This window comes from Ochotona princeps, chromosome 5, assembly GCF_030435755.1.
Source record: "Ochotona princeps isolate mOchPri1 chromosome 5, mOchPri1.hap1, whole genome shotgun sequence".
NCBI lineage: Eukaryota > Metazoa > Chordata > Mammalia > Lagomorpha > Ochotonidae > Ochotona > Ochotona princeps.
This window is the reverse complement of record NC_080836.1, coordinates 76547319-76564383: the sequence shown is the minus strand read 5'-3', so window position 1 is coordinate 76564383 and position 17065 is coordinate 76547319. Positions and strand designations below refer to the sequence as shown.

General features: G+C 37.3%; 1 protein-coding gene across 14 annotated transcripts in view; it reads left to right on the top strand.

The window, feature by feature from the left end:
- The window catches only part of C2CD6 (C2 calcium dependent domain containing 6), a 109534-nt gene that overhangs the window by 80807 nt on the left and 11662 nt on the right, over window positions 1–17065 (top strand). For all 14 annotated transcript variants that reach the window (XM_058664825.1, XM_058664824.1, XM_058664836.1 and 11 more), the window contains one exon: window positions 1160–1215. In XM_058664825.1, the coding sequence (XP_058520808.1) occupies window positions 1160–1215 (56 nt within the window). The remainder of the gene's footprint in view (window positions 1–1159; window positions 1216–17065) is intronic.

Here is a 17065-nt window from a genome sequence, read left to right as displayed (position 1 = left end):
AGCTCTGCCAAGTAAGCCGTGGGCCAGGATTGCCTGCAGCCCTGGGGCTGCGTATCTACCTCAGTGTGGCCAGAAGGTGGGACATGGAGCTAAGAGTATTATTCCAGAGCCTGTATATTTGATACTCTGCACTGTTAGGTTTTGGCCTTACAGTTAGTCCTTTCTTTTTGCCTAGTTCCCCCTTCTGGAATGGAAATTTCCATCTAGGCCAGTCCTCTCATTGTGCTTTGAAAGTTGGTAACTTGTTAAAATCCTGAGCTCACAGTTGAAGGGGAATTTATCTCTCAGCTTGTTATGTAGGTCTCCTCTCTAGGTTCATAAATTGAACTCCTGAGAAAATACAGAATTGTTTATTAAAGGTATTTTAAAAATAGATTTGTGCATTCACAGAGCTTGAGATGGGTATGTGTGTCAAATATGTGATAAGAAATCACTCAAATTAAATGTGAAAGAATAAGCCAAAATGTGGTAGCTGGGCAAAGAAAGAGGCTACCTTATGCATCCCATGAAGCAAAGCCTTGAATTTTGTAGGTAATTTGTAGCAGTCATAAGAAAAATCATAGGACTAGGTTTAAAACAATGATCATAACAATCAGAAATGCAATTATGAGACTTTTAAATTTTATTTTGTTTTTCTGAACTGGCATTAAGAGCTAAGGTCAAAGGTAAAAGTTCCCAGTACAAATATATATTATAAACTGACTAAAATACAAACTTATGTACATGCCATACAGAGCATGGTGACAATTATAATGTGTGTATATTAAGAGCACTACTACAAATATGTAGCAAAGTTACTAGGTGACAGACTTAAGGGTGCAACGTGGCAGGAGAATTGAAAACATTGTCTTACTTTCATATTTCTTAGGTTTCAGAGACAGGCTCGGGTATTTTTATCCATTAATTCACACAGCAGCTCCATGCAAGGTGCTCCTCGACATTTGACAAAAGAAGAAACACTGAAAGGTGAAATGATTTGCCCATAACTAGATGGTTAACTACTAGTAAAAACTATTTGAGTGTAAGTAGTGTGCTCTACATCCTGAATTCTTAACAACTAATAGGACACACATTCACTAGGGAGTTATGTATAAAATAAATCTGTTAAATGCCATGGGTAAATTTGTTCATGTAATCTTTCCTTTTTGTCCTTTTACAGATGTAATGTCAAGAGATACTAAAGCACATAAAAGTACAGATAAAAATGTAGACCAGGTATGTAGGTTGACACATTTTTTAAAAACATTGTTGACATTTTGCATTGTTTTCAGTTAACGGTGTAAAATTTTGTCCTCAGTGTCATCAGTGTAATTTCTATCAATAAGAATACTCTTTATTCTTATTCTGTTTTCTAAATGCCATGCCAAGCTAACAGTAATACATGTTTCAGAAATGAAACAGGAGTTTTGTAATTTGTAACAGGGATCAGACAATAAACAAATAACAAAATGAAAGGTGAAAACAGAAAGGAAATCTTGTTTTACACCTTATATTTTGCACTCAGAAAGCAAGAACCATAATCACACAAGAGAAAATATTCTAAACCCTAAAAGAAATGCCAATACTTTTCCTCTCTATTTTTATTGATTAACTGATTCCTAAATCTAAGACATTGGAACTGCAAACTAAGTTTTTCTTTTTAAAGATTTATTTATTTTATTACAAAGTCAGATATACAGAGAGGAGAGACAGAGAGGAAGATCTTCCGTCCAATGATTCACTCCCCAAGTGAGCCGCAATGGCCGGTGCGCGCCGATCCAAAGCCAGGAACCAGGAACCTCTTCTGGGTCTCCCACGCGGGTGCAGTGTCCCAATGCATTGGGCCGTCCTCGACTGCTTTCCCAGGCCACAAGCAGGGAGCTGGACAGGAAGTGGAGCTGCCGGGATTAGAACCGGCGCCCATATGGGATCCCGGGGCATGCAAGGCGAAGACTCTAGCCGCCAGGCCACGCCACCGGGCCCGCAAACTAAGTTTTGTGGAGACTAGCAGGGCTTTATGTAACCATTTCTTGGATCTAGGTGTATTAGTCAGCTTTTTGTTACTTTTACTAAAATACTTCGGAGATCCAACTTAAGAGGAAAGGTTTATTTCGACTTGAAGTTTAGAGGTTTGCAATTTGAAATCAGGCAGTCCCATTGGCCTGGCACTTGATGAAAGTTGGTGATGGCAATGTGCAGCGTAATTATGTGGCAATCCAGGAAGCCGAGACACACAACAACTTATATTATAAATACTGTATAAATTATAAATAATATAAACTACAAATACAATGCTTTGCTTATATAATAACATTCCCAGGACTGGTGCATTGGCTCAGCTGGCTAATCCTCCACCTCCAAGTGCCAGCATCACATCCGACCACTGGTTCATGTCCTGGCTGCTCCGTTTCCCATCCAGCTCCCTGCTTATGGCCTGGAAAAGCAACAGAGGATGGCCCAAGGCTTGGGACCCTGCACCTGTGTGGGAGACATGGAGGAGGCTTCTGGCTCCTGGCTTTGGATGGCCTCAGTTCCAACTGTTAGCAGCCAATTGTGGAGTGAATCAGCAGACAGTTCTTTCTCTCTCTCTCTCTCTCTTTCTCTTTCTCTCTTTCTCTCTCTCTCTCTCTCTCTCTCTGTAAATCTGCCTTTCCAACAAAAATAAATATTTTTTTAAAAGATGAGAAAGTAACACTTCAGTGAGAATAGCCTTCAGAGGGTAATCTCCCAGGACCCAAAGTCCCACCTCCCAGATGCATAATTAGATCAAGTCTCTACCCTCAATACATCAACTGTTAATATAAGACTTTAGGTTTAATTACATAGATTTGGGGAACCAAACTGTGTTGAAACCATTATACCATGCAGTAGGGTTTAGTCACTTTATTGATAGTAATTCCAAATTGTCCAGAACATTACTGATTCTAATATTCAGCCCTTCTGTTCCAATAATCCATTAAATTGCCCTGGAAATGTTAATGCTTTGATGTTTAAACGACTTCTTTCAGACTGATTCATGCATGTTAAAATAACGTAACAATTCTTACTATATGATCTAATTATGTTGCAAGAGAGGAGTAGCAGTCACAAATAATTTCAAACTACAAAGCATAGGTCATGAGATCTTAAGTCTTCAAGAATTTTTCAATATTCTTCTCACAAAGACCACTGGCCCCGTCTCATCTTTCCTGGGAGAGATGTTTGCCTTCTAGATTCATTGTGACAGAGGCACTACTCCCACAGAGTTACCAGGTGCAAATTGGGTTTCCATGGCTCCAGAAAGCTTTGCTCCCGTGACTTTCAGTGGCCCTGCCCTATCATTTTGGGAAATCATGCAGTGTGACACAATAATTTCCCTTTTTGAAGCTGAAGTTGGAAGGTTATTAATTTCTGAATGAGATTTGGGGCCTGTCTCCCCGTGTTTTGAAGTGTAATGCCCAGCTTCAGTTGAGATGACTGACAAGACTCATAGTTCACACTGATACTGATCTCCTTATTATAAAGTCATTTGGCCACAGTTTTGGTGACTGCATTTCCTGTGTGTGTGTGTGTGTGTGTGTGTGTGTGTGTCTCATTAGGCTTAAGATTTACCACATCTTTAAGTTCAAGTTCCTTTTGCTTAGTACGTGTATGTTTAAGTCATCTTTCTCTTCTTCTACTTTGTAATAAGCAATGAACATAAGGCAAAATATGGCTTCAAAATTTTGCTTAGGAACAATGAGCTAAATATTCAGCTCCAAATATACAAGTTCAACATTACAAAAAGCTACTGGACTATGAGTACAGTTATCTAAGTTTACATTTTATGAAAAGAATCACCTTTCCTCTGCTTTTCACTAACGTGTTCTTCATTTCCATTGGAGATTGAATAGACTTCACTATCCATCCTTTGTTGGCATTTTGTTCATGGATACTTAGAGATTTATTCTTGACGACTGAGGCCTCCTACATCTCTTTTCTTTCTGATCCTTCACCATAATCACCTTTCAGAGTCTGTTCACAGAAATGGTGCGCTTTCCTAGGCCAAGCCTCTAAACTTGTCTCCTCATTCCCAAGCTCCAAAGCTGATTCTATGTATTTTTTTTTAGCATACTACCACACTCTGAGTAGCTGTTTCAGTGTTAGTCTGTTTCAAATGCTCTAATAAAGATACGATACATGGAGTGGTTTACTAACAACAGTTCTAGAGGCTCGGTGTGGGGGTGGGGAGTGGTCCAAAGTCATGGCCCTGTTAGATCTGATGTCTGGTGAAGGCTTGTGCAGGTTCTTTAATGGCCAGTTTCTTTCTGTATCTGCACAGGACAAAGGGAAAATAGAGCTCTCGGGAGTTGCTTACACGGGTGGTCTTTTTGTCTAATGGGTGCTATTATAACGGAATGTCTCAGGCTGGATAGTTTATAAGGAGCAGAAATCTTTTGGCTCATGGTTCTGAAGTCTAGAAAGCCCCAGATAAAGGGGCTAGAAAATACTGAAGGTCTTCTTGCTTTATGAGCCCATGGTGGATGGGTACAAAAAAAGCAAAAGAGAAATGGGGAGAGGGTACAAGATTGTCCCTTTCTTAGGAACACCTTCCTGCTATATTAATATGAAATCATTTGTGAAGGTGGTGTCCCTGTGACCCAAACACCTTCCACAAGGTCTTAACCAATACCATGTCTTCAAAGATGAAGACTCTAACCATGAACTTTACAGAACTCATTCAAATCATAACAGACAGTAATCCCATTGATGAAGGAAATGCCCTTGTGGCCTAATTATCCCAAATTGCCTACCTCCAAAAGGCATTTGGAATTGGTTTTAGCATATGAATGTCAGGGAACATAAATATTCATTCTAATGCCCCACCAAAGCAATAAACACATAATTTATATTGCTTTTATGACTAGGTCCTGTCATAAAGACATTTATCTTACTCATCTTCCTAATTCTGGATCCTGGCACAGTGGAATAAAGAGCCATCCAGTAGATGTTGCATTTTGCCTGTTTCCTTGCATATTTTGGCTTGTTAGGCAACTAGTTCTTCTGGTAGTTATCCTGTGATTTTCTCTTAAAGATGTTGGTAATGTTAGGAAAATGCATGCAAGTACACTCTAAATATATTTTCCTACTCCTAAAAGTACTGCATTTTCTACCTCTTCTGAGACCATCAGCAACCAAGACTAGAGGCCACCTGTGAATGTGGAGAGGTACATGTCATGACCCACAGGAGTCTAGATTGGGGGCAGTCGGGGCCTAAGTGTGGAGGGAGGGTATTGAGCCAAGATCTTGCAAACAATGGGCCTATCTATTTGCTAGTTGCCTCTTTATTTAACAAGAACTGTTTATGCTGCCTATACAGCCCAAAATGCATGCAAATACATGTAATATTTACGTAATTTATAAACAAAGCCTTAATACTAAAAAATGCAGGCAATAGGGGGGAAAAGCTATGAGGAATAAAGGAATAAGATTTATCATGGCATTAGTGAGAAGCACAGAGGCTAATTAGAGAGGAAAGAGGATAGTGTTCATATTTACCAAGAGAGGAAGAGTCCAGATGAAGTTTCCCTCCAAGTCCTAAGGACATCTCAGTTTACCTTACAGAGCTGTCATCTGGTACTTCTGCTGCTTAAAGTTCAAATCTGTTACTCGAAGAGCACTGAGCAATTAAACAGCAGTGGTTAGAAACTCACACATATTCTGAAGTCTGAAGTTCTCTAGTAAAATGAAGGCCCTTTGGTTCTGTCCAGATGGAACAGCCTCACTCCTCCCAGACCCTTCCTCTTACAACTAAAAATGTGTAGACATAACAAACAAGTATAGCTTATGAAGTCTCTGGAAGGTGGAAAGATCTAATAACTTGAAGAAGGACATGATGGTGAATTCCCTATGTTTTCTTATTGCCTCCTGTACGTACTGAGTATGGTGCTGCGGAAGTCTCCAACCAGATACTGCCAACAGGGGTTGCAAGTAAGTCTCTATGGAAAGTCCAGTCTCCATAACTGAAAGATCCAGGGAAAAAAGTGGACTAACAGTGAAAATCTTTTGGCAATACCTGCCCTACTCCAGCCAGGCAACAATGTAAAAGTCACACTTCTCTTATTTCCCCTACGTGGTATCAAATATCCAAGCAGGAAGCTGATTTGTCTTAAGTTTTTGATATTTAGATTTCATGCTTGTATTGTGAAATTTTCACTAATAGGAAAGAAAAGAAAGAAAAGGAAAGAAGGTGAAAGAGATGGAGAGAGGGAGAGAGATATGAAGGGAGAGCAAAATAGAAATTTTTATAAATGAAGACTAAATGGACATTCTCAAAGAAAACATAAAAAATACTGGTGGCACAAATAGTCCCAAAAGATGGCTAAAATTGGGTCTGTAAGAAGAAAGAAAACGATAACCGAGAAAGCTTAGAATTTCAGAAAGAAAGGAACACCATAACAGAAAACCTATAACAGACTATTTTACTTCCCATGAGTTTTTAAATAATACATAACAGCTGAAGCAAAGATTTTAACACTGCCTGATATGTTGCATTGTAGAGTTAGAAGAATTACTTAAGGCAGTTATAATTAAAAGCTGTAGTAGGGGGAAGTGTCTAAATGAAGTAAGTTTTCTATACTTCAAGTGGTGTAACATCTACACCTGTACAGAGTGGTGTTATGTAAATGTATTGAAATGCCCAGAGCAATCATGAAGAAACTATACAAAAAGATATTCTCAAAAAAAAATGCTGTAAATAAATCAAGGTGAAATCTTTAGAAATGTGAAAACACTCACATGAATATAAAAAAGGAGAAACAGATGAAACAAACAGAAAATATGAGGCAGACTTAAGTTTCCACATTATTATCTAAAAATTCAATTTAAAAGACAGTCAGTAGTATGATTTAAAATGAAAAACATGATCCAATGATATACTGTTTATAAAATATGAACTTCAAATAATATAGTGGTACAGGCTGTTTAATAGTAAAAAAATGAGAAAAGATTGTTTTATCTAAATATTAAGCTTAAAAAGCAAAATGGCTAGGATAATATCAGAGAAACTAGACTTGATTGCAAAGAAAATTACTGGAGACAAAGAGGAGTGCCATTAAATAAAGTATCGATCATAGGAAGAAAGAAAAATCGTAAAGCTAGAGAACCTACATATACAAGAGGAAAAATCCAGTGGAGTTGAAAGAAGACATAAAATCAACAATTGTATTTAGGGACATCAATACCCTATTGTCAGTAATCTATGAAAGTACTTGCCATAAAATCAGCAAGAATGTGAAATGCCTAAACACACCAACCAACTGACAAAATATTTTCAAGTGTTCATGGAGCAATCACCAAGACAGATAATATCCTGGGCCATAAAACAAGATTTCCTAAATTTAGAATATTTAGGGAGTTCAAGCAATTTGGAAATTGATCAAGAGAAAAATGACCTTTAAGTGGCATTTGCACACACAGTTTAATTAGGTCCTATTACTTGACGGGGAGGTCCCTTAGAGTATGACACTATTCAGACACTACAGCAAGATGACAGCAGCACCACTCAGGAAGGAAAGATGGCAAGGAAGATTTTGAGAAAAAGAGATGTCAGAGAGGGTTACATGTCTGTGATTTCACTAAACTGCTTTGCAGGAAGTCTGTGGGTTGGAGAGCGCCAGTAGCTTGGATCCTTTATATCTTTGAGTTCTGTACTCAGATGGCTAGCAGATGCTGAGCGCAGTTTTCTGAGGATATAGAAAGCAAACAAACCCTAAATAGCTGAAAATTTGAATTTACTTATTTGGATTATATCTAAAACAAGTGGATGAAATTTGGCAAATTGGTGAATTTCTAACAAGATTAAAAAGACAAAAGATGGAAAAGACTTTTGAGGCAATAGATTTCAATTTGCTGTGTATGAGCAAATAATGTAACTCAGGAGGACAATACATGGAGACTGTCCTTTTCTCCATTACATAACAAGTGATAAAATGCGAAATCAGTAACAGAAGGATAGCAGGAAAATCTCCAAACACTTAGAAATTAAACAAATGCACGCTTTTGGATAGTTTTTTGGATCAAACGAGTGGTCCCAAATGAGCTAAAACATGTATGTATAATTTGATAAAAATGAAAATACAGTTTATTAAAATCTGTCATATACAAGTAGAAAATGTTGAAGGAAAATGTATACCACAAATGTGTATCCTGGCAGAAGTAAAATCACAAATCTATAACCTAAGTTTCTACCTTAAGAATATAGAAAAAGTACACAGCAAAATAAGTTCTAAGCAGTCATAAGCAAAAATATAAAGATAAGAGCAGAAAGTAGTGGCGCTGAAAACAGATTAAAAAAACACTAAGAGAAAAATCAATGAAACAAAAAACCCAATTCTTCAGAATTATCAACAAATTGATAAACTTCTAGCAACACTGAAATGACAAAAGGGAGTAAAAATAGCAAGTTATCAGCATCACAGACTATATCACTATACATCTTGCATTCATGAAAAAGATGGTAAGGTAATGCAATAAATAATTATCTGTTTATAAATAAAGAAATCTGAAAGATATTGACCCGGTTCTGGGAAACCACAAATTACCTAACTCAACCAAGGAGTTAAGCCTCTGCCCATTAAAAAAATTCGGTTGGTAATTTTAAAACTCCTGGACAAGAGGTGTCAAAGACAGCTGATTTCTTTAGAGAATGTTACCAAGCATACAAAAAGTTATCAACAACGTTACACAATATTTTTAAAAGATGACTAAGGGATACTTTCCAACTCATTTCATGAGGTGTTACATTAGTCTGATAATCAAGCCCTATATAAACAGTAAAACAAAGAAAACTAGAAATGAATAATACACAGAATAACATAATACATATATACAAACTAGTAAAGAGTAACTTCTCCAGTTTGACGAGAACATCAACAAAACCCCATAAGTTTCATAATGCTTCATGGTGAAAAATGAAATGCTTCCCCTCCAGGATCAGGAACAAGACTAAGGTGCATGTTGTTATAATTGTTTTTTTCAATATAGTACTAAAAGTCTTAGCCATTTCAATGTGGCAAAAAAAGAAATGTCATACAGACTGGAAACAAAGAAACAAAATGCCTTTTATTTTTAGAGGAAATTATTATCTGCTAATTGAATTTCTTCTCAAACTATTCAAAATAATTAAAATTCCTTGTATGCGGCCACCACCACCCAAATTGCAAAATCAAAAAGATAAGAAAAAAAAAACCACCATAGATAAGTTTCCATGACGAACAGAGATGAAGACTCCTCACCAAAGTAGTAATTAAATCCAAAAACATCAGGAAGATCATACACCTTGACCAAGGAGGATTTATCCCTGGGATGCAGTGATAGTTCTGCACATGCAAATCAATAAATAGGGGGTAGGTATAGCTCAGTGGTAGAGCATTTGACTGCAAATCAATAAATGAAATACATTGTACTAACAATTTGAAGATTGAAACTGTATCTGAATTATCTCAGACATACAGATTATCTTGATAGATTCAGAGAAAGTATTTTATGAAATGCATCATCCTTTTGTGACAAAAATCTTAAGCAAATTGGATATAGAAGAAACATTCCTCAATACAGTCATAGTAATATATGAGAAACCCACAGCTAGCATCAGCTGTATTCCCACTAAGATCCGGAACAGAACAGGATGTCCTTTTTTTTTTTTAGATTTACTTTATTTTCAATGGAAAGTCAGATATATAGAGGAGAGGGAGACTTCCCTAACAGATCACTGGAATCATTAGAGTTTGGTAAAATTGCAGAATATAAAATTAACACACAAAAATCAACAGCCTTTATGTATGCAGAAAGTTACATGACAAAGAATTGTAGGATCAGTATTATCCTACAAAAAATTTGTGTACAGATTTTTATACAAGAAAAACTACAAACAATTTAAATACCTTGGAATAAACTTAAGAAAGTGGAAGATCTAAACAATGAAAATTACAACACATTAAAAAATAGAACAGATTAAAATGAAAAATCTTCCATGTTTATGGTTCGGAAGAATTAAGATAATCTAAATGTCCGTAATACCCAAAGCAATGTACAGATTCAGTATGATCCAAGTCAAAATATCAGGGACATTCTCAGATATGAAAAAAAAAAAAACTCCTAAAATTCAAATGGAACCACAAAAGATCCTGAATAACTAAAGCAATCTTAAACAACAAAAGCAAAGCTGGGTGTATCACAACATCAGACTTCAGGAAATACTAAAAAGCAGTTATAATCAAAACAGCCTGGTACTGGCATAGTAATAGACATATAGAATGGAACAAGTTGAAACACTCCGAACTTAAGCCACGCATTTGCAACCAACTGATCTTTGACAAATGAGCTAAAATCACTCCCTGGAGAAAAGACTCAACAAATGGTGTTAAGATAATTGGATCCCTGTACACCAAAATAGAAACAAGACCTCCTACCCTACTACCCTACACTAGATTAAAAAAAAAAAGTCAACTCACAACGAATCAAGGAGCTAAAACTAAGACATGAAATCATCAAATGACTAAAGGAAAACATTAGGAGACAGAAACTACAAGACCTTGACATATCCAAGGACTTACTGGATGAGAATCCAGAAGTACAGGCAATAAAGGCCAAAAACGGATAAGTAGAATAACATCTGGATAGGAAGCTTTGGCACAACCATTGAACAGACAAGCTGAGAGAAAATATCACACATTTGTTAGAGTGATGTCCAAAATATAAGGAGCAAAACAAACAATGCAGTTAAGAAATGGAATAAGAACATAAACAGGCACTTTTCAAAGAATGAAATACAAATGGCCAATAAAGACATGCAATAATGCTCAGGATCACTAGCTGTCAGAGAAATGCAAACAAAAACCACAGTGAAGTTTTAGCTCATGTCAATTAGAATTGCTGTCATCCAAAAACAAAACAAAATGGTGATGAGAATATGAAGAGAAAGGTACCTTAATCCACTGTTGTTCAGAATGCAAGCTAGTACAACCATTATGGAAGACAACATGGAGATTTCTCAGAAATCTGAAACATCTACCTTATTACCCAGCTATCCCATGCCTGGGGAATTTACCCAAATAAAGTGCAATTAGCATATAAAAGGGATATTTCTATCTCCATGTTTATAGCAGCTTAATTCATAATAACTAAGTTATGGGATCAATCTACTTGATGATAAAGAAAATATATATACACACACACAATGAAATATATTCAGCCATAAAATAGAATGAAGTCCTGCCTTTTTCAACAAAAAGGATGCAACTGGAAATCATTATGCTTACTGAACTAGGACAGTCTTAAAAAGAAAAATAGTCACATGTTTTCTCTGGTTTGTGGTAATATAAAATAGAAAAAAATATATAAAAAAGAAAAATTGGTGGTTAACAAAGCAATCTTTTTGCACAGTTGGGTAATAGGTGCTTTTTAAGAATGTAAAGGCTTTATTTGCATATACTCCAATGTACTATGCCATGTGAGAAAAATATTTCCCATATTTTTATCAGTAAACCTGTGAGGATAGCTGTATCAATTTGAAACTCAATGTATCAATTCAAGAAATGTAGAAAAATCCATGGCTCCCTTTAAGAAATCCAATTTTGCATCAAGTTATGTAAAACAGCTGGACTATAATCCAAGTGACTGATGCATCTGCTATTATATTTAACAATGAAGCTTTTTACTATCAGAAAAGGGAAAATGTGAAGTAATCCACAAAAACAGAAATCAAAAGCGAACTAAAGAACCAATAAGTGAGTTCAGCAAGGTTGAAGAAACCCACTTCAACATGTGAAAACCAATAGCATTTCTAAATATTAATGACTAATACATAGAAACTAACATTTGAATGCAATATAACATTTACAATAACTCCCAAACAGTAAACACTTATAAACCTGAAAAAACATGTTCAGAATTAATGCTGAAGTTTCAAAATATCAGTGAAGTTAATTCATGGAAAAGATATACCATGTAGGACTGGAAAATTCAACATAGTAAAGACACGGACTGTTCCAGGTGGATGTATGGAGTCAAAGTGATTTCTGCCTAAAGCGCACCTTTTTATAGGAGCATGTATGTATGCAGGTATGTGACAGAGGAGAATGCTACTATCTGTCCACACCTCAAATGCTGCAGTGGCTGAGCCTGGACCAGGCCAAAGATGTTGTCTGTAAAGTCCAGTTCCCTCACACCTGATCACTTCAGCCCTCACAGTTGCTTCTCCGGATCTCCAGTCGCAGAAAGCTGGAATCAGGAAATGGACATGGGAGTTGAATTCAGGCACTCACCTGGGCCCAGACATCCTTGCTGGTGTCTTAACCACTAAGTCTAATGCCTGCCCCTGTAACATGTAAGTTTAAAATGAATGTATAAAGGCTAGAATAGCTAAAACAATCTTTTAAAAAGAATAAAGTGGGAGGAATTATCTAATATTGGAAGTTTAGAGAAGATGTATTGGAGGAGAGATAATCACATGGACCAATGGAAGAGTAGATATCCCAAAAAATTGACCCACAAGAATATACCGGACAGCTGAGAATGGTGCAAAAAGAATTCAGTGGAAGAAAGTCAATCTGTTCAACAACTGGTACTGGAAAATGGGACACACACACAATCTCGAACTAAGTCTCATACCTAAAAGTAAAAGTGGAATGAAAACGAATATTGATGAAATGCAAAGAAGTTGCTGATGGGAAGTTAAAATTTTACAGCCACTTCTGAAATAGATTAATCTCTTAAAAATGAAAATAAAACAGATGCAACTGCCATATGACCTAGCAATTACACCCTGGATCATTTCTCTCAACATATAAACAAAAATTAGATGTTGTAAGTAATATAGATATATTTTTAAAGATTTATTTTTATTGGAAAATCAGATCCACAGAGAAAAGCAGAGACAGAGAAAGATCTTGCGTCTGCTGATTCACTTCCCAAGTGGCCCCAATGGCCAGAGCTGAGCCTATCAAACCAGGAGCCTGGAGCTTCTTCCAGGTCTCCCATGAGGATGCAGGGTCTCAAGGCTCTGTGCCATCTCTATATTGCTTTCCCAGGCCACAAGCAGCGAGCTGGATGGGAAGTGGAGAAGTAAAGACACAAATCGGCACCCATATGGGATCCCAGCTCATGCAAAGTGAGGATTTAGGCATTAAGCTATCATGCTGGACCTGTAAGAAATATTTTATACACATGTTTGTGACAGCATTATATATAAAAACCCAGATAAACTTCAAATGGTGAACTCACATAAAAGACATCCATGAAGTTGCCTCAGTTTGTCCTGCCCCAGCTATTGCAGTTATTCAGGGAATGAGATGGATGATCTTTCTCTCTCCTCCCACCCACCCTTTGTTCTGCCTTTTAAAGTAAAGTAAATAAGTAAATTGAATAAAATTCTCAGAAACAAAAGGGCACAAATATTAATACAGAATTGGCCAAGATGATTTTTTGGAGATTTATGCTAGAGAAAAAAATCCCTAAGTATTAAACATTGTATGATTCCATGTGTGTAGCATACTTGGGAGGAGATAATTTTTTAAGCTTTGGAACAAATTAGTTTAATGATTGCTAGAAAGGAAGTAAAGGATGGGATTAGAATAGGTTCCTTGCAGAGGTGCTATGCATTTTAACTGTATTATATCAATATCCTGATCATAAAATCATATTAGTTTTCAAGATTTTACTGTCAAGGAAAAGTGGATAGAGGGTGCACAGACTCTTAAGTTATTTCATTCAACTTCATGTAAACCTATAGTTATTTCAAAATCATTTAATTTTTTAAACAAAATTTTTGATATTTTGAAAGACAAGGAAAGCTCACCTTCAATGTTTTCCTGAAAGATGGTATCAGATGTATACACAGCAAGTAAAACTAAGCCAAATCAAACTAGATAAATGTGGTTTGTAAGCCAAAAAACATTTAAACTGGAGGCATATTCAAGAGGTTGAAATAGTCTGTCACTGGGGCAACTGGTTTGAACACTGAAGACTCCCCAGAGTTCTAGAACACACTCCTAGAAGTCTAAGCTGATAGCTTCACAGACAAGTTACAAAATCTTCTGAATTCTATGGGAAAATAGATTTTGGAGTTATTTGCAGTTAAAAGAAGTTTGGTTTTTGTTTTTTTTTTAAATGAATCAATTTAGAAAGTGAGTTAAAAAAAATACAGTCTTGAGACAACTTCTGGAGTACTGAGCTGAATTGGAAAGGCCTGATAACATCTTTTTCAACTCATAACTGATTCAGGTGAATTTGTTTCAATGGTTCATTCACATTCTTTAGAGTCTCTGCATAAACTATGATTTTCAAGAAAGAGATTGAAATATAGCTAGTATTTTTGAAGTAAACATCACAAAATACATTGATATCTTTAAAGTTAACGGTATACATTGTGTGTTAGGGCTGTCCGTAACCAAATGTTATGACATCGGTAGGTAAACACTGAATGGAAAAGACAGCAGCTATTATCTGGTGCTTGGAGAGTGTCTGGTTTACAGTAGTTTCCCTGTTTATTTGTAGGATGAGAAATAAGTGTATGATAAAGGAATATATTTGCAGAAAAATAAAGAATGCATTCAAAATAAAATTGGATAATTAGTGAAATGCCTAAATGGCAAAAACTATAAAAAGAAAAGATTTAATTAACTGTATGAACTAACACCGTTTGGAGATTCTAATTAAGTGACAAATAAAGCATGGCATCTTACCTCTTTTCAAAATTTAGGAAAGTTCCTACCCAAGAGTGGCTTCAAATGTCTTAGTTTCAGATACTTAAAACCAATAGTGAAAATAGACAGATGGGTTTGCATCAAATTTTAAAAAGTCTGTGCATCCAAGGAAACAACCAGTAGACTGAAAAGGCAAGCTGTGGGGTGGGAGGAGGTATTTGCAAATCATGTCTCTGACCAGGTATTAATATTCAAAATAAATAAGGACTTAAACAGTTCAACAAATACTAGAGCAATCCAATTTTAAAATAAACAATTTTCCAGATATACAAAAGGCAACAAACATATAAAAACCATAATATGGTTTTGTAGATACAGGGATTCCCCCTTCACCTCCCTTTCCCCCCGCTCCATTCTCCTCCTACTCACCTTTTTGTCCCATATTATTACAAAAGTAACAGTCTTTCAGCAATAGTCACAGTCCAAGATTCTGCTATTTAAGCGTATTATGGCATTGTAGATATTGGAAATGGTGGAAAATCTAGTATCCTACTCTCAATTCAACCAAAGAGCTTGATTATGATGTGTCACAGTGAGGCTCACTTTGGTCGAATCTGTTTATGATTCTCTGCTTTCCTATATTTGGTTTTCCCTTTCTTTCTCCATATGAGGGAACTTCTCATTCATTATTTGATTGAATATATCTTTCAACTCAGCTTCTGTTTCTGTGCCTTCAGGAACATCCAGAATTCTTATGTTTGGCCTTTTGATGGTATCAGGTAATTTGTGTGTAATTTTCTTAGCTTAACTGAGTCCTTCTTCCAGCTTTTTGACTGTTTCAGCATTATTGCAGAAAGTGTCTTGCAATTCTGATATTCTTTCTTCTGTCTCATTCATTCTATTATTGAAGACTTTTCATTGAATTTTTAATTTGCTGCATTGTAATATTCATTTTCAATAATTCAGTTTGGTTTTGTTTCAATGTTGCTATTTCCTCCATAATGTGTTTCTTAATTCCTTAAACTCCTATATGTGCTTCTTGGTTTTTTTAAGGATCCTTATAATGATTTAATTTTTTTTATCTGGCAGTTCCTTTATGTCTTCCTCAGTTAACTCTGAGATTGACATGGTGTTTTGCTCCTTTGCAGGGGAGGTGTCAATAACTGTGCCTGTGCTGCTGCTTTTGGCCTTGACCATTGCAACTCACAATAGCAGATTCTTCTCAGCGCCAATTTTAAGGTTTATCATCCATAGGTCTATAAATTGATCTTACTGATCCCATTCAGTGCCTGGATCTGCATTTGTGTCACTCATTCCTCTGCCTCCAGTGAGTTTTAGTCCTGGACTCTCATTCTATGCTTCTGTCATGGTCTTCACAGCCAATACTCCCTGGTGGCCACTCTCAGCCCACTGCGATCCTATGTTGTGACCACACCATTGTCTGCTCAATCTTTCTCACACTTGTTATTTTAGTAGTACCTGGGATTAGGGATACACCAGCTGTGACTTAAAATGGGGGCTGTGTTCTATCTAGGAAACAGTTGTAGTTACCCGAGGCACTAGTGTGGGCTGGGATTGGATGCGCCAGGCCAGTTCAGACCCCAACACCATCTGGTGTCCTGGAGAACCAGGGTAGATGTGGGACTGACTAGGCTAGGTCTCAACCCCCTACTGAGCCATGTGTGAGCTGTATGTGGGTATGGACGAGCCATGGCTGGGCTGAAACATCCAACAACAAGAACCAGAATGGGGTGAAAGCCAGCCAGGAAAAGCCACTATTCCTGCTAGGACAGGAGGTAAACTGAGTAGGGCTGGCTCATGGACCCCCTGGTATGCGCAAAATCTGGCATTGGGAGGGGTTCTGATGGAGGAGCCTGGGCAACTCCTCTGGCAGGACACAGTCCCTGCAGGTAAGCACAAGAAGCCTGATAGGAAACAGCCCAGAATAGGCCATGGAAAGTTTCCCACTGGCACACATTTGGCATGGGTCAGGGGCAGACCAGGCTGAATCAGTTCATGTCATCCACTGGCAAATCCGATCACCAGAACAGAGTGTGGGTTGAGCCGGGTTTGGTCGCGACAAACCCAGTACACATTATGGAATGCCAGGGCGTGGTTGCCTGTTCTGGATTTGACTGCAGCACCCAACCAGCACACGTGAGATCCAGGAAGGGAGGGGCAGAGCCGGCAGGGGGATTAAGGGGCTGGTCCCCACGCCGGACAGCTACTCCCACTGGAGAGCATGGGCTGGGATGGGGACAGACCAGACTAAGCAGGGCTACAACACCTGTGCGCCTCATGTGGACTAGATCAGGGAAAAGCCAGGCTGGGCTGATTATTCCTACTGGTGCAAGCATAAATTAGAGTGGGTGAGGGTTGTTAGGGCTTAGCCACAGCATCAGCTGGCAGAAGCTGGCACTGGG